The 23,072-nt window shown below is 34.1% G+C and overlaps 2 protein-coding genes across 2 annotated transcripts in view; one reads left to right on the top strand and one right to left on the bottom strand.

Moving 5' to 3' along the window:
- The window catches only part of LOC135847000 (uncharacterized), a 537,248-nt gene that overhangs the window by 501,216 nt on the left and 12,960 nt on the right, over positions 1–23,072 (top strand). Inside the window, exon 11 of the mRNA XM_065366376.1 lies at positions 20,982–21,197. Within this exon, the coding sequence (XP_065222448.1) occupies positions 20,982–21,197 (216 nt within the window). The remainder of the gene's footprint in view (positions 1–20,981; positions 21,198–23,072) is intronic.
- On the bottom strand, positions 2,723–12,369 carry LOC135846998 (cap-specific mRNA (nucleoside-2'-O-)-methyltransferase 2-like). The gene is made up of 9 exons (XM_065366374.1): positions 11,651–12,369; positions 11,005–11,175; positions 10,750–10,908; positions 10,352–10,655; positions 10,053–10,256; positions 9,673–9,953; positions 3,786–4,096; positions 3,297–3,679; positions 2,723–3,003 (listed from the first exon to the last, which is right to left on the bottom strand). Exons 1-9 carry the CDS (start codon positions 11,963–11,965, stop codon positions 2,906–2,908), a joined length of 2,226 nt encoding a protein of 741 aa, XP_065222446.1. The 5' UTR covers positions 11,966–12,369; the 3' UTR covers positions 2,723–2,905.

Below are 23,072 nucleotides of genomic sequence, written 5' to 3'. Positions count from 1 at the left end.
TCAATGAGTCGAAAACGTTACAGGAAAACAATCAAAATAAAATCACTGACCCGGGAAAAAATGGATTAGATCTAATTATATATAAAATGGTTAGATCTAACTAGATATAGAAAATGTCTCTATCTAGATAGATCTAACTATATATAATTTGATCTAATTATATCCAGTTAGATCTATCTAGATAGAGACATTTTCTATATCTAGTTAGATCTAACCATGTTATTGGTCAATGTTCAGTTTTATTCATTTACATATAGAAGTGTTTTAGTCCAATTTGGATCCTCGCCCTTTAATATGTAGTTTGTCTCCAAAAAATGGGTAGATCGAATAATAATAATGAAAATTATAATTTTCAACAGAATATGTTTTACTCGATCAATTTTACTTACATAGATGGAACCATGAAAAGTTAATTTGGAAATTTGAGCCTTGAACCCTATATAGGATTCTGCTCAAGACTTTATCTGCGAGTAGCCAAAACGACACACTTTTCGAGCATTTTAGATCCAACTTGATCTTCATAGATCTAACCAGATATAATGAGATCCATTCAGATATAATTTTATCAAATTTGATCTGAACAGACATGTTTGCAAGAAATGCGTTTCAAACATTTTAGATCCAACTGGGTCTTCATTAGATCTAACCAGATATAATGAGATCTATTCAGATATAATTTGATCAAATCTGATCTGAATAGATATGTCCGCAAAAAATATGATTCAAAAATTTTAGATCCAACTGGATCTTCATAGATCTGACCAGATATAATGAGATCTATTCAGATATAATTTGATCAAATCTGATCTGAATAGATATGTCCGCAAAAAATATGATTCAAAAATTTTAGATCCAACTGGATCTTCATAGATCTGACCAGATATAATGAGATCAATTCAGATATAATTTGATCAAATCTGATCTGAATAGATATGTTTGTAAGAAATACTATTCAAACATTTTAGATCTAACTGGATCTTAATATATATGACCAGATATAATGGGACAAATTTATATCTAAGATGATCAACAATTCAGATATAATTTTATCAAATCTGATCTATGTTGATCAATTTTTAGATCTAATTTGATCACATTAGATATGATCAGATACAATTAGATCTGTCCCATTTTTTCCCGGGGAGATAGGCAAGAAGATTGACATCTTACCCACTAAAGACATTGAGGATAATTTTGGAGCGTTAGTAGGACGTTTGAATAGTAAAATGAGTGAAATGATAAAAATGAGTCTATAGTCATATTCAGCGATCTTGAAAACATACTATTCGACGCATTACACGTTTTTTGACGACTTTTCAAAATTTTATCCTATTTAGGGGGCGTAAGGGGATTTTGAGGAATCGTAAGTAGAGCAGGAAAAAAGTGCATACTCCAGTTCAGTGTCTCAAAAACATACAAGTCGATATATCACTCGACTTTTCACGATTTTTCAAAATTTTCACCCCCATTTCGAGGCACAGAGAGACATTGGGGGGTGGGAACCAAGAAATAAGTTCATATTCGCACTCGGCGACTTCGAAAACGTACCATTCGATATATCACTCGACTTTTCACGATTTTTCAAAATTTTGACCCCCATTTTGGGGCACAGAGAGACATTGGGGGGTGGGGTGGGAACCAAAAAATAAGTTCATATTCGTATTCAGAGACCTCGAAAACATACTATTCGATATATCGCACGTCCAGATTTGTTTTTCAAATATATGATTCAGTAGTGTGTTACTTGAAAAATCAAGCAACCCTCACGAACCCCCGAGGAGGGTTGAAGACAAACCAATGGTAGTTTGATTAGTAGTTGGGTGAGTAGACTTTGTAAAAAAAATTTGAGCGAAAACGAATGATTTTAAGTGGTAATTTTGATCAATTTATTGGACTGACCTTTTTTGAAACACCTACTCTTTCCACCCCTTTTTTTGGACACCCCCCCCCCCTTGAGCAATGGGTATCGAGCGTAGTATCAAATTGTCGAGAATTTGAAGGGGAACATTTTTCGTCATGGTAGTTTTTCTCAAAAACTCAATATTTACGGAGTAAAACGCAAAAAACGTGAATCGGAACCGGTTTCAGCCCCCTAAAAAAATTTCCTCCAGGGGTAGGAGAGTCGGCGCTTTTTTGTGTGGTTCAGAGGGTCCATCCGAACACATTCCCGAAGAAAAAAATTTATGTGCCAATTTTTTCCTTTTTAAAACCGCTATTTGCCCGCTCTAATGTCGTAGATAAGTATGTTTTTTACTTGAGTTGAATAATAACTCAATGCTTGAAATTCCAAATGAAAAGTAAAGTCTGACAAAGCATTATCAAATCATTTTTGAAACCAAAATTCATAATTTGAACTAGAAAATAACATGAGAATTTATGTAGGTACATTGAAGCATTAATGAAACATATTTCACTTACCTCTATTCGAACAGCTTGAAGTTGGAGTACGATTTGTTTGATCTCTTTGGAATGCAAATTGAAAATCACTGCTGTTTTTAGTACTTACCCAAAGTTGAAGTTGCAATTTTTTTACCCAATTTGAACCAAAAATCGAAGTTTTTTTTTAAAACCATGTTCCATCCAATGATAACCCGATTTTGATGTAGGTAAAGTTTCAAACCACGACATCTTCGGTCGTTTACAATTTCCATCAATTACCTCATACGATACTAATAGTGACTTATAACTAATAAGTATAAAAAATAACAGTTTGTAGGTAAAAACAAGAATGTATTGAGATCAATAAACAATATGTAGGTAGGTACTTGGTTATAGTTCGTTATAGGTTTAAAATTGAAAGTTAAAATAATTTAAAACAAATTTAAAAAACTAATACATGGTATTGACATAAAAAACAAATTAAAAAATAAGACTAAGGAAGAACCAGTCTTCGTCGAATAATTACTTACACTCTGGGATTTAACTCAATCACATGGTTAATTTCACGGTACAAACGAGAGTTATTTGCTTCGACCAACCATGTGTAGAAACTGTTATTGGAACCTGCGAAAAAACAAAAAAATGAGTTAGTATAAATTCATAAATTTTACTTTGGATTTTTACAAAAATTCAAGCCATTCGTAATTCAAAATTATTGGGAAAATCTTCTAATAGTGAAAATTGATTGATTTAAAAAAAAAACTCTGGTCACAAAAATGTTTTCAAGATCATCTTGGAACTGCAAAACTCGTTAAAATGGGTAAAAAAAAAATGTCCGCAAGATTTAAAAGTTTTCGTGATGATTTCATGCCAAAGGGAAAAAAACAAAAAATTTGATTTCATGGAATGGTATTTACCAGTTATAAAGCTAATCGGCAGGAACGATATCACAGCACGTCTCGGCGTATAAACGTCGCATAAATCAGCCAACTTGTCCCTCCATAAATCCAGCATATCGAGTTCCATGTCGACTAATAACAATTCATCGGGAGCGTTGAAGATGACCTGTTTGAACATTTGTCGCAGGACGCACAAAACATCGATATTGAACTGGGTTAATAACGGATATCCGATCAATTTGAAGTCATCTCCTTGCCGAAGGTCGAACAGTTTATCGTAAATCGTGCACAAGCTTTCTCTTTGCGCGGTGTTGTAATCTTTCTGCATATAGAGGATTGAGAAATCGCAGTAATTACGATAATTATCTCGATGGGTATTCGGAAGTTGGGTTGCAGCGATCCTGTAAAATATGAACAAAAAGGTTAGAGTCGTCGTCGAAATATGTACATATCACTATTATAGGTACATACATGGAAATTATGAAATAATATGGCAACGGTACTCACATGAATTTACGATATCCGTAGACTTTGATCATTTCGTTTCGTATGCGCATAAATCGGCCGTGGCAAAATTGAGAGCTGAGAACGACTTCGATGGGTTTGCCAAAAGTTATGTCGAATTCGTCGACGGGTATTTCGCATCCTCTTGGTAAACGGAGTTGGTCTTGTAGATTATTGCAAAGGTCGTCGTTCAGTTCTTCGTTGATTTTCTTGAGTAAATCGCTGGCTACGAGAGTAGATCTTTGGATACGGTCAGCGTGCGAGCCTTGTTTACGGTACTTGCTTTCGATCACTTGAGGTGGTTTTCTTTCCACCTGGACATAAGAAAAAACAACATAGATTAGAATACAACGTCTGCAGGTAAAGAAGGTATCAAGATTGAACTTTCATATCGCCAAGGAATTTTTTGGAGTGGAAGTCTCAGATTTGGAGAATTCAAGCTAGATCGTAACTGAATGTCTTAGAACCCCATAATAGTCCGGCATATGACAATAGGAGTAATTGCACCCCCCCCCCCCCCGCCGATCCTCCGGGACAACATTTTTCTTAAATGGGACATCCTAAGGAACATTTTAATGCAAAGTTGCCAAAAAAAAAAGTTGGCCTTACTTACAAAATGGCGGCCATTTTGATTGACAGGTCAGCCGAAATCGCAGATTTTGCGTTATAACATAGGACTTACACAAACTTTTTCAAACTTTACAAAGGTAGATCGAAAGATCATGCAAAAATTTATCACCTGTCCAAATTTCAAGTGCTAAAGTGCGTTTTTCGATTTTTGGTGAATTTTTGAAAATCGAATTTAGGCCAAAAATGAGGGAAAAAATCAAAATTTTACCAAATTGACCAAGAAAGCTGAAATTTGGGATATACCCTATTTTCGACATGCCAAATCGATTGGAAACGGTTTCAATCCGTTTTGAGCAGTTCTGGAGCCTCCAGCAGATTTTTGAAACTCGAAATTCCCACAAAATTCCATCAAATTGGAGTTGTAAAGCTAAAATTCATTCTAAAAACTAGTTTCAATACGCTACGAAGTACTGCAGGTGAATTTCAAGTCGTTTTGGAGGCTCCAGCGACTTTTTGAAAATTCCTGAAACCTCGATCAGATTTTTGAATCTTTTAAATTTTCACAAAATTTCATCAAATGGAGATGGAAAGCTGAAATTTACTCTACACTCCAATTTTAACACCCTCAGAAGACGACTTCAGGTGGGTTCAAGTCATTTTAGGGCCTCCAGCGACTTTTTTGAAAATTACTGGAGCCTCCAGTAGATTTTTGAAACATGAAATTTCCCAACATTAATTTATTAAATGGAGTTGGCAAGCTGAAATTTACTTCGCAGACTACATGGTGGTTTCAAATGGTTTTGAAGCTTCCAGCAACTTTTAGGAAATTTCAATTTTCCAAAAAAACGTCATACAACCTTTCAAAAAGTTGCTGGAGGCTCCAAAAAGACTTGAAATTCACCAGCAGTCAACTTCGTAGCGTATTGAAATTAGTGTGCAGAACGAATTTCGACTCTCCATCTTGGTTTGATAACATTTTGGGGAAATTTCAAGTTTCAAAAATCTACTGGAGGCTCCAGTAATTTTCAAAAAAGTCGTTGAAGGCTCTAAAATGACTTGAAATCCACCAGAAGTCGTTTTGAGAGGGTGTTAAAATTGGAGTGTAGAGTAAATGTCAGCTTTCCATCTCTATTTGATGAAATTTTGTGAAAATTTAAAGTTTCAAAAATCTGCTGGAGGTTTCAGGAATTTTCAAAAAGTCGCTGGAGGCTCCAAAACAACTTGAAATTCACCTGCAGTACTTCGTAGCGTATTGAAACTAGTTTTTAGAATGAATTTTAGCTTTACAACTCCAATTTGATGGAAATTTGTGGGAATTTCGAGTTTCAAAAATCTGCTGGAGGCTCCAGAACTGCTCAAAACGGATTGAAACCGTTTCCAATCGATTTGGCATGTCGAAAATAGGGTATATCCCAAATTTCAGCTTTCTTGGTCAATTTGGTAAAATTTTGATTTTTTCCCTCATTTTTGGCCTAAATTCGATTTTCAAAAATTCACCAAAAATCGAAAAACGCGCTTTAGCACTTGAAATTTGGACAGGTGATAAATTTTTGCATGATCTTTCGATCTACCTTTGTAAAGTTTGAAAAAGTTTGTGTAAGTCCTATGTTGTAACGCAAAATCTGCGATTTCGGCTGACCTGTCAATCAAAATGGCCGCCATTTTGTAAGTAAGGCCAACTTTTTTTTTGGCAACTTTGCATTAAAATGTTCCTTAGGATGTCCCCTTTAAGAAAAATGTTGTCCCGGAGGATCGGCGGGGGGGTGCAATTACTCCTATTGTCATATGCCGGACTATAACCGAAATGTCACATAATAAATAGTCGATCCACTTATTTTAGCAAAATTTTTAGTCAAACCCCGAAAAAATTGGGGGCAAGCTGAATTTTACATTATTTGTTCAGATTGGTCTCTGAAACAACCCATCAAAACTTGCACCCCCCAACTTGCCGGCTACCCCCGCAAAAGGTCATTAACCTTTGTCAATCTACGTTTTTCGGCTATATCGCCGAAATGAAGGGTCAGGGAAAAAAAAGTGATTGAACTAAAATTATTCTGCGTCAAATTTCCTATAAGCATGACCAGTTCAGTTGAAATATATTTTTCGATTCTTGGTGAATTTTTGAAAATCAAATTTAGGCCAAAAATGAGAAAAAAAATCAAAATTTCACCAAATTGAGCTATAAAGCTGAAATTTGGGACATACTTTATTTTCGACCTGCCAAATCGATTGGAAACAATTTCAAACCGTTTTGAGCAGTTCTGGAGCCTCCAGAACATTTTTGAAACTTGAAATTTCCACAAAATTTCATAAAGTGAAGTTGGAATACGGAAATTCACGCTGCAATCCAATTTAAACACGCTATTTGTGGCCACCAGCGACTTTTTGAAAATTCTTGGAGCCTCCAGTAGATTTTTGAAACTTGAAATTTCCATAAAATTTCATTAAAAACAGTTAGAAAGCTAAACTGTATTCTGTAAACTAATTTCAATACGCTAGGGAGTCGACTGTAAGTACACTTCAAGTCGTTTCGGAGCATCCAGCGACTTTTTGGAAATTACTGGAGCCTCTATAGTAAATTTTTGTACGTGTAATTTCTGCAAAATTTCATAAAAAGGAATATATTTTGTGGCATTTTTTGAAAAACAGAAGTTTCTAAAAATCTGCTGTAGACTTCAAAACGGATTGAAACTGCCTGCGATCCACCTCAGAATAATGTCAAAAATAAGGTGTCTCTGTTTGGTGAAGTTTTATGGAAATTTCGAGCATTGAAATATCTGCCGGAGGCTCCGGTAATTTCCAAAAAGTCGCTGGAGGCTTCAAAACGTCTTGAAATATACCGGTAGTCAACTTCATAGCATACTGAAATTAGTTTATAGAGTGAATTTTTGCTTTCCAACTGCCTTTAATGCAATTTTATGTTTCTAAAATCTGTTGGAGGCTCTAGTAATTTTCAAAAGGTCGCTTGAGGCTGCAAAATGACTTGAACCAACTTGCAGTCGACTTGATAGCGTATTGCAATTGGAGTACACAGTCAATTTTGGATTTCCAACTCTGTTTGGTAAATTTTTATGGAAATTTCGAGCATTGAAATATCTGCTGGGGGCTCCAGTAATTTCCAAAGAAAACGCTGGATGCTCCGAAACGACTTGAAATGTACTTACAGTCGACTAGCTCCCTAGCGCATTGAAATTAGTTTACAGAATACATTTTAGCTTTCTAACTGTTTTTAATGAAATTTTATGGAAATTTCAAGTTTCAAAAATCTACTGGGGGCTCCAAGAATTTTCAAAAAGTCCCTGGTGGCCACAAAATGACTCAAACCCACCAGCAGTTGACTTAATAGCGTGTTCAAATTGGATTGCAGCGTGAATATCCGCATTCCAATTTCATTTTATGAAAATTTGTGGAAATTTCAAGTTTCAAAAATGTTTTGGAGGCTCCAGAACTGCTCAAAACGGGTTGAAATTGTTTCCAATCGATTTGGCAGGTCGAAAATAAGGTATGTCCCAAATTTCAGCTTTATAGCTCAATTTGGTGAAATTTTGATTTTTTTCTCATTTTTGGCCTAAATTTGATTTTCAAAAATTCATCAAGAATCGAAAAATATATTTCAACTGAACTGGTCATGCTTATAGGAAATTCGACGTAGAATGATTTTAGTTGAATCACTTTTTTCCCTCCGACCCTCATTTCGGCGATATAGCCGAAAAACGTAGATTGACAAAGGTTAATGACCTTTTGCGGGGGTTGCAGACACGTTGCAGTGTGCAACTTTGGTCAAAATATTTTCAAGTCTACCATGAATCGAGTGCACGTTTTAAAATGCCGATTTTCATTTTTTAAAACAATTTTCATAAAATTGACAACTTCACCCCCTCCTCAATAAGGGTGAAATCGCCATTTTCGGAAAAGCTTGACTGGTCATGCTGATAGGAAATTTAGCGTAGAACAATTTTCCTCTCGGACCCTTCATTTTGGCGATACAGCCGAAAAACCTGTATCGGCAAAGGTTAATGACCTCTTGAGGGGGTAGCCGGCAAGTTGGGGGGTGCAACTTTTGATGGGTTGTTTTAGAGACCAATCTGAACAAATAATGTGAAATTCAGCTTGCCCCCAATTTTTTCGGGGTTCGACTAAAAATGTTGCTAAAATGACTGGACTAAAAGTTCATTTTTGGTTTTTTGATCAATTTTTGAAAAATTTGAAAAAATTCAAAAAATTCAAAAAAGCTGCTTTGAAGACTATTTTTGAACTTTTTCGTGATTATAATTTTTGTTGACTAAAATGAGAACCAATGTGAATAATTTTTTCAATTAAACTTCCACGCATCAATAATCACTAGTTTTGGACCATTTTGGAGCCTCCAGCGTTTTTTTGATTTTCTCCAGAAATTTCCAATCAACTCTGGAGTGGTCAAAAATGAATTTTGGAACGTATCATTTTGGTGGGTGCTTATTGAATTCCTTTTCGATCGTTTTAGGCAGTTTCCCTTAAATTCCACGAGGGTGAGTAAAAAAGTGAATTTGAAAAAATCATAATTTCAGAAGAAGACATAAAAAGAGTGATTTTTTTGACAAGATATCGTCAGGTGTGTTCACATGATCACTAAACTTGAAAACAATCTCAATTTGACATTTTTGGAGCCTCCAGCGATTTTTCAAGTTTCTCCAGAAATTTCAAATTGCTCTGGAAGGGGCAAAAATTAACTTTGGAACCTAAAACTTTGGTAGGTGCTAATTGGACCCCCTCTCCACTGTTTTAAATAGTTCTCGTGAAATTTTAATAGAATAAGTTCAAAAGTGAATTTGCTGTGACCAATTTGTAAATTCCAGAAAAAGTGAATAAAAAATCAAATTTCGGAAGAAGCGATAAAACGAGTGATTTTTTTGACAACACATCGTCAGTCATGTTCACACGATCACCAGATCCGAAAACAATGGAAATTTGACCGTTTTGGAGCCTCCAGTGGTTTTTTTAAGTTTCTCCAGAGATTTCAAATTGCTTTGGAAGGGCCAAAAATGAACTTTGGAATGTTGTATAACTTTACAGGTGTTTATTAGGTGTCCTCTCGACTGTTTTAAGTAATTAGAGTGAAATTTCAGAGGGATGAGTTCAGAAATTTTGACCAACTACGGTAGTAAATTTTAATAGAAAAAATGAAAACAATCAGATTTTAGAAAAAGACATAAAACCAGTGTTTTTTTGGACAAAGTCAATCTCAATTTAACGTTTTTGGAGTCTCCAGCGATCTTTAAAAGATTCACCCAAAATCCCAAACTGCCTCGAAAGGGCCAAAAATACATGGAAATTTAATTACCTGATATTTAAGCTTCGGCAGATTCACAATATTATCTTCCAACTTAATCGGACGAAGTTTATTCTTCTTGATATAATGCTGAACGAACTTCTCCTGCAGGAAATCGCAATGTTTTCGAAGTTTCGGATCTTCCGGATCGTTTTCATAAATCCGAATGTAACGTTCGATGGCATTCATCTGCTTGGAGGCGAATAGAGAAGCGCATCTGGTAATCTGACGATAAAACATCAGGTTGCATGTCACCAGTGGGAACATGGAGTACTTCTGGTACGTTTGCAAATCTGTGAAAAACGAAAGAAAAAAAAGTGGTTAGAATACGTGATTTATTACAAAATAATTGGATTTCGATCGATGTAGTTCTTAAGAGGAATATTTCATACCAATTTTGAGTAATTGGTCGAGACACGGTGCGATGGCATCTCGGCCTCGGTATTTTTGGCAAACGATGTAGCATTCGGAATTGCCCTCTTTGCTCGTAGCTGGTTTTTCGACGGTGATTTCTTGGAAGGCTGCAGCCAACAGTGTAAGCAGGCAAACGCTTTCGCATTCGAAAAACGTGAACATCTTGATGACGAAATTACCATCTACATAAGATCAAACAAAAACATATAAGGTTAGATTCGAATGAACACATACATTATGTGAACTAAAATGACTCTTAATTAGGAAAGGTACGTACTTTTTCGCAAAATATTCAAAGCGATCAGAGTTTCTTTGAGATGGAGCCAGGATACAGTGCTTTCCTGTTCGTTGGGGTTATCCTGACAATCGAAGCTACCATCAGCGGTGACCAGATGGGGAAGAGCATCGTCGAAATTTCGGCGCAGATACGAAGGATAGTCCGGATGAGTGATGTCGCCAGTCTGATCAGGACCAAAATCCCAACGATCGATGGTTTGCAGCATAAATCGGTCATCGTTGATCATTTCAGATAAGGTGTTTCCTTCGTAAAACGGATTCAAGGAGTTGGCCAACCAGTACCACTGTTGAAAAGAAATTACGAATGGGTTAGACAATGAATGGTATAAAAAATTATAACATGTAGAGAGAAGTTCACGAATATGGAATTATAATTACCTTCAAATCGGGATGATTGAGTTTCAAATAATGATTCAAGGAGGCTACGAAAGCACCTGGAGCCTCGCATAGATGGAACGAGTACAACGTGTTTGCAGAACGAGCTTCGGATGGTATCAGTTGATACTTATTGACCAATTCGTAAAATTTGCACCAAGCCTATCGAACAGAAAACAGTCGAGGTTAGAAACAAATAATTATAAATTGAGAATAATATTTTGAAACATTGTATCGTCGAATTGGAAATATAAATACCTGAGTTAAAAATTCGACTTTAACGTCTCGTCGTAAATGCCTCATGATTTTATCGGATGGATTCATGGCTTTGGTATGCTTATGCCACTGGGATAATTCGTATCGGTCCAACTTGGACTTGACAATGTTGAGATCACGTTTGATGTCTTGCAATTCGGATAATTGGTAATTCTGCAAACAAAACACACAGAAAAAGGTTAGAAGAAAATCGTGAAAAAATACATCGAGTACAGCAGTGACGTGGGGGGGGGGATCTAAAGCGAGGAAAAAAGCCTTCGAATTATTATTCTCATCATTTCCCTGAATGAATTTTCCCCAAAACTCAATTTCCAGAATTAGTGATTTTTAATGCTTTTTTTTTTGACAGATTTCACATCTTTTCAACACCTTCTTAATTCGCAAAATATTTCGAACACGTTTGAATTGAAAAGTAAAATCGATTGCAATTCAAGACGTAGATATCTAAAAAAAAGAGTGCGAGATCTATGGAATATTTTTCATGACAAAAAAAATGGTTTCACAGTCATTTAATCCGATTTTGGAAGAAAAAAATACAACCACCATGTTCCCGCCATTTTTGCCACGTGTCAAATCGGTCTCTGAAAATATGCACACAAATCGAGAAATAATTAAGAATACTACTTACATTCCACTTTTCTTCGGTAAATAATCGATCAGCGGATGGTAATCTGGCGCCACGTGTATCGAAATGGTAAGTTTTACTCTCGAAACTATTCTTGAGTAAAGCTGCCAAGTCTTTTCCGTAATAATCTTCCAAAGATAAACTCAACTCTTCTTCTTCATCTTCGGAATACAATAATCTAGGCGATCGCCTGTCACCGTTTTTATTATAACGATCGTTGGTAAAATTCCGTCTATCAGAACCATTCTGCGTGGAATTACGCGATCCGAAATTTTGACCACGTGGAATCGAATCACTGGAAAAAGTAGTATTCTCCATTTTGTAAAATTCGCGTATTACGAATAAAAACACGAATAATAAAATAAATTACGAAAATAAAAATATAAATACGTAAAAAGACTACTAATAAACTTATAAATCACGAATAATTAATAATCGAAGTAAAAATAAATGCGTAAAAATACAGATTAAAAATAGCACAACATAAAAATTTGCATAAAGTACAAGAACTTAGAGAGTGCAATAAGCAACGTGTACTCGAGAGAGCGACTAAAAAGAAACTGGGACGAGAAACGAGTTGCCAAACATCACGTAGCCCTTGCTAACGCGCGTAAGTGGTGGGGATAAAGGGTAGTTGGTGTAAACAACTTGCAACGGTTTAGCGCGGAACCGGTTTCCTGCCTACCTGGAACGACCCTTTTGCATACGTGGTAATGTTGTTTACGTGTAACATATAGGGTTGGTAACGTGTAAACGGCGTAAACAACATCTTTAGCTCGCCACCTAGGAACCGGTTTGCGTAGGTGTTCTATAGGGTTGCTTGTAAACAATAACATTGGAGTTAAGGTATACAATGCCTATTGTTTGCACGAGGATGAAAATTCCAAGAAATTTTGCAGAATGTCGGACGTTAACGATTTTCTATTTATTTATGCAAACGAATATGTCGTCGAGAAAATCATGGTTGGGGGGGGGGGATTGTCGTCTTATTAAAAATGCAATGAAGCAATTTAGAAAAATTAAAATTTTAAATAAAGATACCCAATTCTGGGGACTTGTTGATCTCGTATATAAAATGGATATCCACCAAGTTTTTTTCACGTCTCATTTCCCAATCCATAATTTTTTTATACCATATAGTCCGGCATATGACAATAGGAGTAATTGCACCCCCCCAACCCTCCGGGACACCTTTATCATAAAGGGGTCATCCTAAGGAATATTTTAAAGCAAACTTGCCAAAAAAAAAGTTGGTCTTACTTACAAAATGGCGGCCATTTTGATTGACAGGTCAGCCGAAATTGCAGATTTTGCGTTTTAACATAGGACTTGCACGAACTTTTTCAAACTTTACAAAGGTAGATCGAAAGATCATGCAAAAATTTATTACATGTCAAAATTTCAAGTGCTAAAGTGCATTTTTCGATTTTTGGTGAATTTTTGAAAATCCAATTTAGGCCAAAAATGAGGGAAAAAATCAAAATTTTAGCAAATTGACCAAGAAAGCTGAAATTTGGGATATACCTTATTTTCGACATGCCAAATGGATTGGTAACGGTTTCAACCCGTTTTGAGCAGTTCTGGAGCCTCCAGCAGATTTTTGAAACTCGAAATTCCCACAAAATTCCATCAAATTGGAGTTGTAAAGCTGAAATATATTCTAAAAACTGATTTCAATACCCTACGAAGTACTGCGCGTGAATTTCAAGTCGTTTTGGATCCTCCAGCGACTTTTTGAAAATTCCTAAAGCCTCCAGCAGATTTTTGAAACTTTAAATTTTCACAAAATTTCATCAAATGGAGATGGAAATCTGAAATTTACTCTACACTCCAATTTTAACACCCTCTGAAGACGACTTCAGGTGGATTCAAGTCATTTTAGAGTCTCCAGCGACTTTTTTGAAAATTACTGGAGCCTCCAGTAGATTTTTGAAACTTTAAATTTCTTCAAAATTTCATCAAACTGAGATGTAGAGTCGAAATTCATTCTGCAAACTAATTTCAATACGTTACGAAGTTAACTGCTGGTGAATTTCAAGTCGTTTTGGAGCCTCCAGCAACTTTTTGAAAGGTTGTATGACGTTTTTTTGGAAAATTAAAATTTCCTAAAAGTAGCTGGAAGCTTCAAAACCATTTGAAACCACCATGTAGTCTGCGAAGTAAATTTCAGCTTGCCAACTCCATTTGATAAATTAATGTTGGGGAAATTTAAAGTTTCAAAAATCTACTGGAGGCTCCAGTAATTTTCAAAAAAAAGTCGCTGGAGGCCCCAAAATTACTTGTGCCCACCTGAAGTCGTCTTCAGAGGGTGTTAAAATTGGAGTGTAGAGTAAATTTCAGATTTCCATCTCCATTTGATGAAATTTTGTGAAAATTTAAAGTTTCAAAAATCTGCTGGAGGCTTTAGTAATTTTCAAAAAGTCGCTGGAGGATCCAAAACGACTTGAAATTCACCTGCAGTACTTCGTAGCGTATTGAAATTAGCTTTTAGAATATATTTCAGCTTTATACAACTCCAATTTGATGGAATTTTGTGGGAATTTCGAGTTTCAAAAATCTGCTGGAGGCTCCAGAACTGCTCAAAACGGGTTGAAACCGTTACCAATCCATTTGGCATGTCGAAAATAGGGTATATCCCAAATTTCAGCTTTCTTGGTCAATTTGGTAAAATTTTGATTTTTTCCCTCATTTTTGGCCTAAATTGGATTTTCAAAAATTCACCAAAAATCGAAAAACGCACTTTAGCACTTGAAATTTTGACATGTAATAAATTTTTGCATGATCTTTCGATCTACCTTTGTAAAGTTTGAAAAAGTTCGTGCAAGTCCTATGTTAAAACGCAAAATCTGCAATTTCGGCTGACCTGTCATTCAAAATGGCCGCCATTTTGTAAGTAAGGCCAACTTTTTTTTTGGCAAGTTTGCTTTAAAATGTTCCTTAGGATGTCCCCTTTAAGAAAAAAGTTGTCCCGGAGGATCGGCGGGGGGGGGGTGCAATTACTCCTATTGTCATATGCCGGATTATAAGAAAGGAAATTTTATCCTCTTTCCATATTTTGTATGATTTTTTTCAAGATCCGTACACGTGGGTCTGCTTGAAAAAAGAAATTTTTCACCTAAAAACTGCTCACTGTTTAGAGACAAAGGTGGCCAGTGAGGAATTGAGCAATTTTTTTTGGTGTCCATGAAAAATTATTTTACATAATTTCCTTCATAATAAAGGTAATTTTTTTTTCTTCAAATTTTCGGACGTTTTATTCAACTAAAGCATCTCAGTCACAACTGAATGAAAAATTCAATGGATGGTCTCAAATTCGAGACAAGTTGAAAAAACGTTAAATTTTATCGAGAATTAGGCTATTATGATCATAATGTACACCATTTCAATTTATTTCAAAGAAAATTTCATTTTATATCTTCGTCTTTTCAATTTTTTTTCACTTCAAAGGTGCTGGATTTTCTCAAAAATACATTGAAATCAAATTTCGTATTCGAAAAGAGCATTAAAGATGACTAAAAAAATCTACAGTTTCGTAAATATTTTTTTTAAAACACCAATTCTATGTACCTGTTGTTATGTTTATGAGGGATTTTTTTCAAGCGAGTTTTTCTGGAGACATTGCAGCGCTCGAATATAGAAAAATGGTGGCTGTGAAAAAACTGTTGGGCGGATTTGAATGATTCAAGTTTTATTGTGTGGGTCGTGAAATTTCCCTTAGAATGGTATCCTTGAAAATTTATTTTTACTCAATTTTAAACATTTTATTCAACCAGAACAATTTGAAAATCAGTGAAAGGCTGAAGAAATGACCATGAAATTGAAATTAAGACCATTGGAAAGAACTTAAATTTCCTATTAAACAGAATCGGAAACTCGTGTCTTCAAAATTTGGCGAATACTCGCTTATGATTGGATAAATCATTCAGGAGCAAAGATCAGCTGATTTTGATAAAAGTCGAGTAAAAAGCTCACAAATGCAAGTCACTCGTTATGCTTCCTTCTTTCGGTTTCAATTATTTAATTAAACTGGCATTTAGAAGCTCACCTTCTTAATAAAATAGGCCACGTTTTTTTTGAGACGTGTTTCTCTGTACATTTTAATAATGTACTCGCGTAAATTTCCGATTCAATGTTTATGTATATTTTTTTTAAAATTTATTGCCCTTTGATGGAAAAAAAAAATCGATGAATTCCTGTCATTTTCTCATTTTTATACTTTTCAAAATGTAGGTATATTTTCTAAAAAAAAATTGAGGATCTCAAAAATTTTGGTGCAATTGAAAAAAAAACAAAAATTATGGGGTCCGCGAAATGGATTTTGAGAAAAACTCAAACTTATTATTATTCTCTATAACATAGCTTTTTCAAGGATGCGTGAGTGATAGAGATAGTTCAAGTAAACAACATCGCAACGCTTCAACATGGAACCGGTTACCTGCCTACCTGGAACGACCTTTTTGCATGCTTGGAAATGTTGTTTACGAATAACAAAGGGGTTGGTAACGTGTAAACGGCGTAAACATCACGACGCGCCAACTTGGAACCTTTTTGTGTAGGGTATTTTTGATGGTTACTTTTGAATACCAATGGGGGTTGGTGCGTATAGTTGAAAATTCGAAGAAATTTTGCAGGATTTCGGACTATAAGTGACTTTCTATTATTTATTTATGCAAAGAAATACATCTTCGAGAAAATTATGTTTAGGGGAAAGATTGCCATCTTATTTTTCGCTGAAATTAAAATGTTCGAATGTACGAAAATTGAAAACATGCAATGGAGCATTGTTGCCTGATGGTACAAAAAAAATTGAATTTTAAATATGACCAATTCTGGGGATTCTACCAAGATATGTACTTCTGAGTAGCCTTTTTTTGACGTCTCATCTTCCTCCAATTTATTTTTGGGATTTATTTAGCACGAATTCAACTTTGTAAAAACAATTCATGGAATTTAAATTTTAATACGAGAAAATTTCCTCCATCTATAGATCGCAAAAAAAAAAAAAAAATGCTCGTAAATTTTATTGCATTTTTTTAGCAATGCAATAGAAATTACATCTTGGAAGCATAAAATCACTTTTTTCATAAATGAACATGCTTCGAAAATTTAAGCTGCTCAAATTCATTATTAGATTTTTAGTGAATGTTTGAAAATTCAAATTTGACCATTTCTAGGGATTAATGCTTTTTTATCAAAAAAAAAAAAGTACATACCTACTTGATCAGTAGATAAAAATGAAAAAAATTGTTAACATTGATGCGAAAATTATTGAAAATTGGTCGTTAAAAAATTGGTAATACTGACTTTGAAATAATGAATAGGTGACCAAAAATTTTTGAAAGTTAAAAAAAGTGAAAATTTTTCTTAAAGGAGGTGAAACATTGGACCAAAAAAAAAAAGTACAATTGGCTAAAGAAAACTATCTCCTTCATGGAAGATACAGAAATATAGTAAAATTGATTTAAAATGGACGAAAAAGTTGGTGATATTAACCAAAAATGAGGCGAAGATTTGACTTTAATATTGATAAGGTTGAAGAAAAAGTGAATATAGCTGAAAAAGGTGTGAAATTGGCGGGAAAAATGGTAAAGTTGATCAGAAATATTGGTAAAAATGAACAGGAAAAAAAGGCAAGATCAACGTAAAATAAGTGAAATCGAAAATCAAAAAGTGTAAAATTTGCTTGGAAATTAATTCAAAGATGGAAAAGTTGGTAAAATCGACTTGAAACCCCCCCCCCCCCCCCAAATGATAAAATTCGAAGAATTGGTTAAAAAAAATTGTAAAATTTATTTTAAAAAATTAGTACACAGAATTGACCAAAAACCGATAAAACTGACTTGATTAAAAATTGAGCTGAAAAAAAAATGTAAAATTGGCGGGAAAATAGTAAAGTTGACCAAAAAAATTGGTAAAAATGAACAGGAAAAAAAAGGCAAGATCAACGTTAAAATAAGTGAAATAGAAAATCGAAAAGTGTCAAATTTGCATGGAAATTAATTCATAAAGAAATAACCAAAATTGATAGAAAAGTTGGCAAAACCGACTAGAAAAATCCAAGAAAATTGATAAAATTCATCAAAAAATCCGAAGAATTGGTCGAAAAATTGTAAAATTTATTTTAAAAAAATTGTTCACAGAATTGACCAAAAACCAATGAAATTGACTCGAATAAAAATTGAGCTGAAAAAAAATTGTAAAATTGGCGGGAAAATGGTAAAAATGAACAGGAAAAAAAGGCGAGATCAACCTAAAATGAATGAAATAAAAAAACAAGAAGCGTAAAATTTTCTTGGAAATTGTAAAAAGTGATAATGAATTCGTAAAATTGATGAAGAAATAGCCAAAATTGATAAAATTCATCAAAAAAATGCGAAGAATTGGTCAAAAAATTGTAAAATTTATATTAAAAAAATAGTACATAGAATTGACCAAAAACCGATGAAATTGAGTTGAATAATTGAAAAATGGTGAAGTGAATTGGAAAATTGGAAAAATTGATTGAAAATTGATGACATTTTTGTAAAAATGGATAACAATTTTACTTTAAAATAAATATGTGATCGAAAATAATTGATAATGTTGAACAAACCCCAAACAAGTGTAAAATTGGTAAATCAAAAAAAAAAAATGGTGAAATTACCCCCCCCCCCCAATGATAAAAACTGATTGAAAAGTTGGTAAAATTGACGAAAAAATTTGATGAAATTGACTGAAAGTTTTGTCAAATTTATCTACACACTTCAAAACGAGTCTAGTTGAAAATTTACGAAAATGATAAAAAAACGTGTGAAATTGCAGAATTGAAAAAATGTAGAAATTTGATTTAAAAAATTAGTAAATTCGACCAAAAATGGGTAAAATTGAAAAATGGCTCAAATGTGCTCAAGAATCATAAAAAAACAATCAAAAATGGTGAAATTGATGGCAAAATTTTGTAAAAGTGGTCAACAATTCTTTAGACTGGTTGGTTAAATTGCCATGAAGAGTGTTGAAAATTGTGAAAAATAGTCGGAAAAAAAATTAGAATGCTTAAAATCTACCAAAATTTACGTCTTATTGAGTAAATGTTGGTGAAACTTTGTCAAAGTTTGGGCAAAATGCCACTAAAACTGCATAAAATGCACAAAATAGTTATTGGTCAACATACGACAGCTGCTCAAAATTTTTCGAAAATTGACCAATAATTCCTCAGACTGGTTGGTGAAATTGCCATAAAGAGTGTTGAAAATTGTGAAAAATAGTCGAAAAAAAATTAGAATGTTTAAAATCTACCAAAATTTACTTTGAATATCTATAAAAATTGTTCAAAGTGAACGACTAGTCGGTCAAATCGACGTTAAAAATCTTTAAAACGCTGAAAAATGCATAAAAATTTATTATAAGAAGGCAAAATACGATGTGAATCGAGTCCAAACCGCACCTGATAGTACGATTCCGTATTTACGGCGAACCGAGTAGGCAATTTTATTAACACGTCATCGTCGTCGTTCGCGAGCGCGTCGGTTCGAACGTTCCCACGACAGCGTCGTGGAAACGAACCGAGTGTTCACGGGCAACATTCACAGCTCACTTAATTCATTTCGTTAACGTTTTATTTGCCTTACTCAATTGTAAGCATCCGAATGTTGATGTCTAAAATGGCCCACTGACTTCCCCTCTCCCTCTCCTTTAATTCTTTGATTCAAAAATTGAGGAAAATCTATGCACAATCGCTCGGCATCATTGATCTTAAGTATTTAAGTACAAAGTTCTTAAAATATTATGGACCTTCGAAACCTACGGCAGGGTATTACTTTTTCAAAAGACTGCTCCCCTCCTTTCCCCACCTCTCCTTGCTCCTACTCCACTCTCTCGATGCGCTTCTAAACCGCCGAAATGGTTTTAATGGAAGGTCGTAAAAGATTAATTTCTATAAATAAAGTCCAGCGATTTCTTTTTACTAGTACCTAGTACTATAAGCGTATTCGCAGAAGTTAGTCTGGAAAAATCTCGTGGACAACTTTCCTGCGGGTTCGCGTAATTTCCCGTAAAGTTTTTCGTTCGCTTTGCGATTGCGAAAGCGACGACGACGACGACGACGAGCGGAGACAAAGCCGGTAAAAAAAAAAGGGCAAAAAAAGAGTAAACCTTTTAAAAAGAAATATTAGCGGTAATTTCTGGCTATGATGGGAAAAAATTGTTGTAGCGAAGTTGGTAAAGTTGAGATTTTGCGAGGCAGCGGTGGCGGCGGCGGTGGCAGCAACAACTCCGGTGAAAGTTATCCCCGAAAATTCTTCGACGATTCTCAACAATTTAAAAACTACATTTAAAGTATTACAAAAGACCAAGTTGTAGTGGCTGGAGGAGGGAAGGAGGGGGAGAGAGAGGGGGGTTAGCTAAGGAAAAAAATTCTTCAACGACGACGACTACGACGTAATACGATGTATAACCCGCTCTCGCATCAAAAGAAGAAGACAACGAGAAAAATGTACAGATAGAAGGACGGAAGGAAGCGAAAAGGACGAAGAATTCCATATAAAAGGAAAAAAACTTGAGGAAAGATGGCATTTTTATGTAAACTTTATCGTTTTATAGGTTTTTTTTTTGTTTTTCGTTTTTCACCCTGTTGTGTCTCTCTTTCTCTTTCTCCGTTTCCCCCTTTGCATCTCGCTGTATGTTTAAATTTCTACACCGTTGTTAAGTTTTTTAATAGCGAGTTGTTGAAAAATTTATAAAATTGGAAATTGTGTAGTACGACGACGAGAATCTCAAGGCAACTTACGGCCATCTCTGCTGCTTAGCCGAGTTTGAAAAAGCGGGAAGGAATTCGCCGCATCGCGAACTTTGCTGGCTTGGGTTCTTCTTCTTCGTCTTCTTGGTTTTTTTCCTCTTGTGTGCTTTTACTTTTCTGGTTTTTTTTTGGCTCGTTACTATTTTATGATTAAAAGTTAATTCATGTTAATAAAGAGACGGAAATTTTATCGGTTTCTCGGTGTTATAACCTTTTTTATTATGGAATTATACTTTATCGTTGTCTATTTATCGTTTATTGTGTTTTGTTTCCCTTTTGTGCGTCTTTTTTGTTCTTCTCGTGCTGGGGTTTTTTTCTTCCACGAAGAGGTTGCGAATTATTATGCTACGTTTCCTGTGTCGAAAGTTTTATGCGTGCTGAATGATGAGACGAGGCGGTGTGGTTATAGGTTATTCTGGTGGTTGTGATTTGCATAAGGCCACGTTTCATGTACTAACATAAATATCATAAGACGTACATAATACTTTGGATAATGTTTTCTTTATTATTTTTTTCTGTTTTTAATGTGTTTTTGTTTTGCCTTTTTTTTTCATTGTGCAGCGCCTTATTTGCGAAGACGAAGATGCCCGTTTTTGGGACGATACACGGTCAGTAATAATGATCTGTGGAGACTCGCAGCCAGCACGAAGCAAATGCGAGAGAATATGCCCGAAGAGAAGGTGAATTGTGAGAAAGGCAAGCAAATGTTGTCATTGGGCTGTACCAAACCAGAAACCATGGAATTTCAATCCGAATGTAATTCGGATGTTACCGCAGGTAGGAATTTTCAAGATTGGATTTTTATTTTTATGATATTCGAGTTTTTCAACCCCCCCCCCCCAAAGGTGAAGAGGGCAGGAGAAAAAGGAAAATAAAAATTTGAAAAACAGGTTGCAATGTGATAAAACATTCCCCATTTTTATTGTAAGAAAATTCATTTCTCCTCCTCTCCACTTTTAATATGAATTTATTAGGTAGTTTTTGCAAGAAATGTTTTTAATTTACAAAAAAATTTGAATATTTTCACATATTTTGGTGATATTTATTCAATTTTCACAATAATTGACAAAATTGTCGCAATTTTTTTCAAGCCTTCTAAACTTTCACAATTTTTATCCAAGCCATTTTTTTTTTTTTTTTTTTTTTTTTTTTTTAATTTCCAAAGTTTATCTCACTTGCTTTTTGGTCATTTTGCGCAGTTTTGATCATCTTTCATAATTTATTTATCATTATCACAATTTTATGTTGATTTTGGCAATTTTGACAAGATTATAGCACACTACTTGTGCTATATTTTAGGAAATTTTACCTACCTATCATTTTGTTGCTATTGTTACTTACCAATTTTTTTAATCAATATTTCATTCTTGATTTTATTGAAATTTAAAACAACTTGCGCTGAACCTACCTTTTTTTCTAAATAAGGGAATTATTTATCGCTTTTTTGCAATTTTTACGATTTTGAAAATTAATTTTGAGTACCTATATTTTGTTAATATTTGCGACATTTTTCATTGTTTTTTAGTAATTTATGTATTCGTTTTATTTTATGAGCCATGTACACTGTACAGCATCATTTGCAATATATTTTGAAAAATTAGGGTACGATAATTTGAACAAATTTTGAAGCAATTCTTATGAGTGAATTTGGCGAATTTCATCTCAATTTTTGAATAATTTGTGCAATTTGATGCTGTTTTAAGTTTTATTACTTACTTGAGTATTTTTTCAATTGTTTCCCTTTCTAGTAACTAATTTTTTTTTTGTAATTTTGCTAATATTTCATTCAATTTTTAAAATAAGGAATTTTTCTATCATTTTAAATCAATTTAGCTATGCACTATTTTCAAATTTTATGCAAGTTCTAGGCAGTTTTTCAATAATTTTATCAAATTTTGATGATATTTCATCAGTTTTTTTCATAATTTTTAAAATAGTTTTTGAGTCAACTCGGAAGTTTTTGAAAATTTCTAATTTCAGATTTTTTTGGAATTTACTTACTTTTGTTTTTAATTGGTTTTAGCTTTGATGACAATTTAAATTTTTACCATAATTCTTATCAATTTCATGTCATTTTTGGCAATTTTCTCAAAATTTAGAACAACTTGTGCCCTATTTAACCTAATTTTAATGTTGTTTTATCAACTTTTTGATGTTTGTAACAATTTTTGGATTTGGTATACCGCTTTTTAAATAGTTTTAGGCACTTGATAATTGATTTAAAATACTTTCATGTGATTTTAGCAAATTTTAAGTAAATTTGGATCATGTTATTACTTGGTTTGTCTCAATTTCATGTCTTAAGTAGGTACCTACCTAATACTTACATAGGTATTTCGGTTTTTTTTATTATTTTCTGTGTTTCCAATATTTTCTCTGGAAATTTTTTTTTATATATATATAGATATATATAGGTATTAGTATCCAGACATGTCAACTATTGAATGGGTTAATTTTACTATACAAGTGGACTGACCAACTTCTCAACTATAGTTGACAAGTCATGGGTTAATTTTACTATACAAGTCAACTATGAGTTTTCAGAAACTTTCACCAGAGGGCGCATGGCTTAGAAATCAAGGCGCGAGGACGAACGCAGGGTCTACAGTCAATTTGTAGTGAGTAGAATGTGATGTGCTGGTGGAGATGTAT

Source organism: Planococcus citri, chromosome 5 (assembly GCF_950023065.1).
Source record: "Planococcus citri chromosome 5, ihPlaCitr1.1, whole genome shotgun sequence".
Classification (NCBI taxonomy): domain Eukaryota; kingdom Metazoa; phylum Arthropoda; class Insecta; order Hemiptera; family Pseudococcidae; genus Planococcus; species Planococcus citri.
This window is presented reverse-complemented; position numbering and strand designations above follow the sequence as displayed.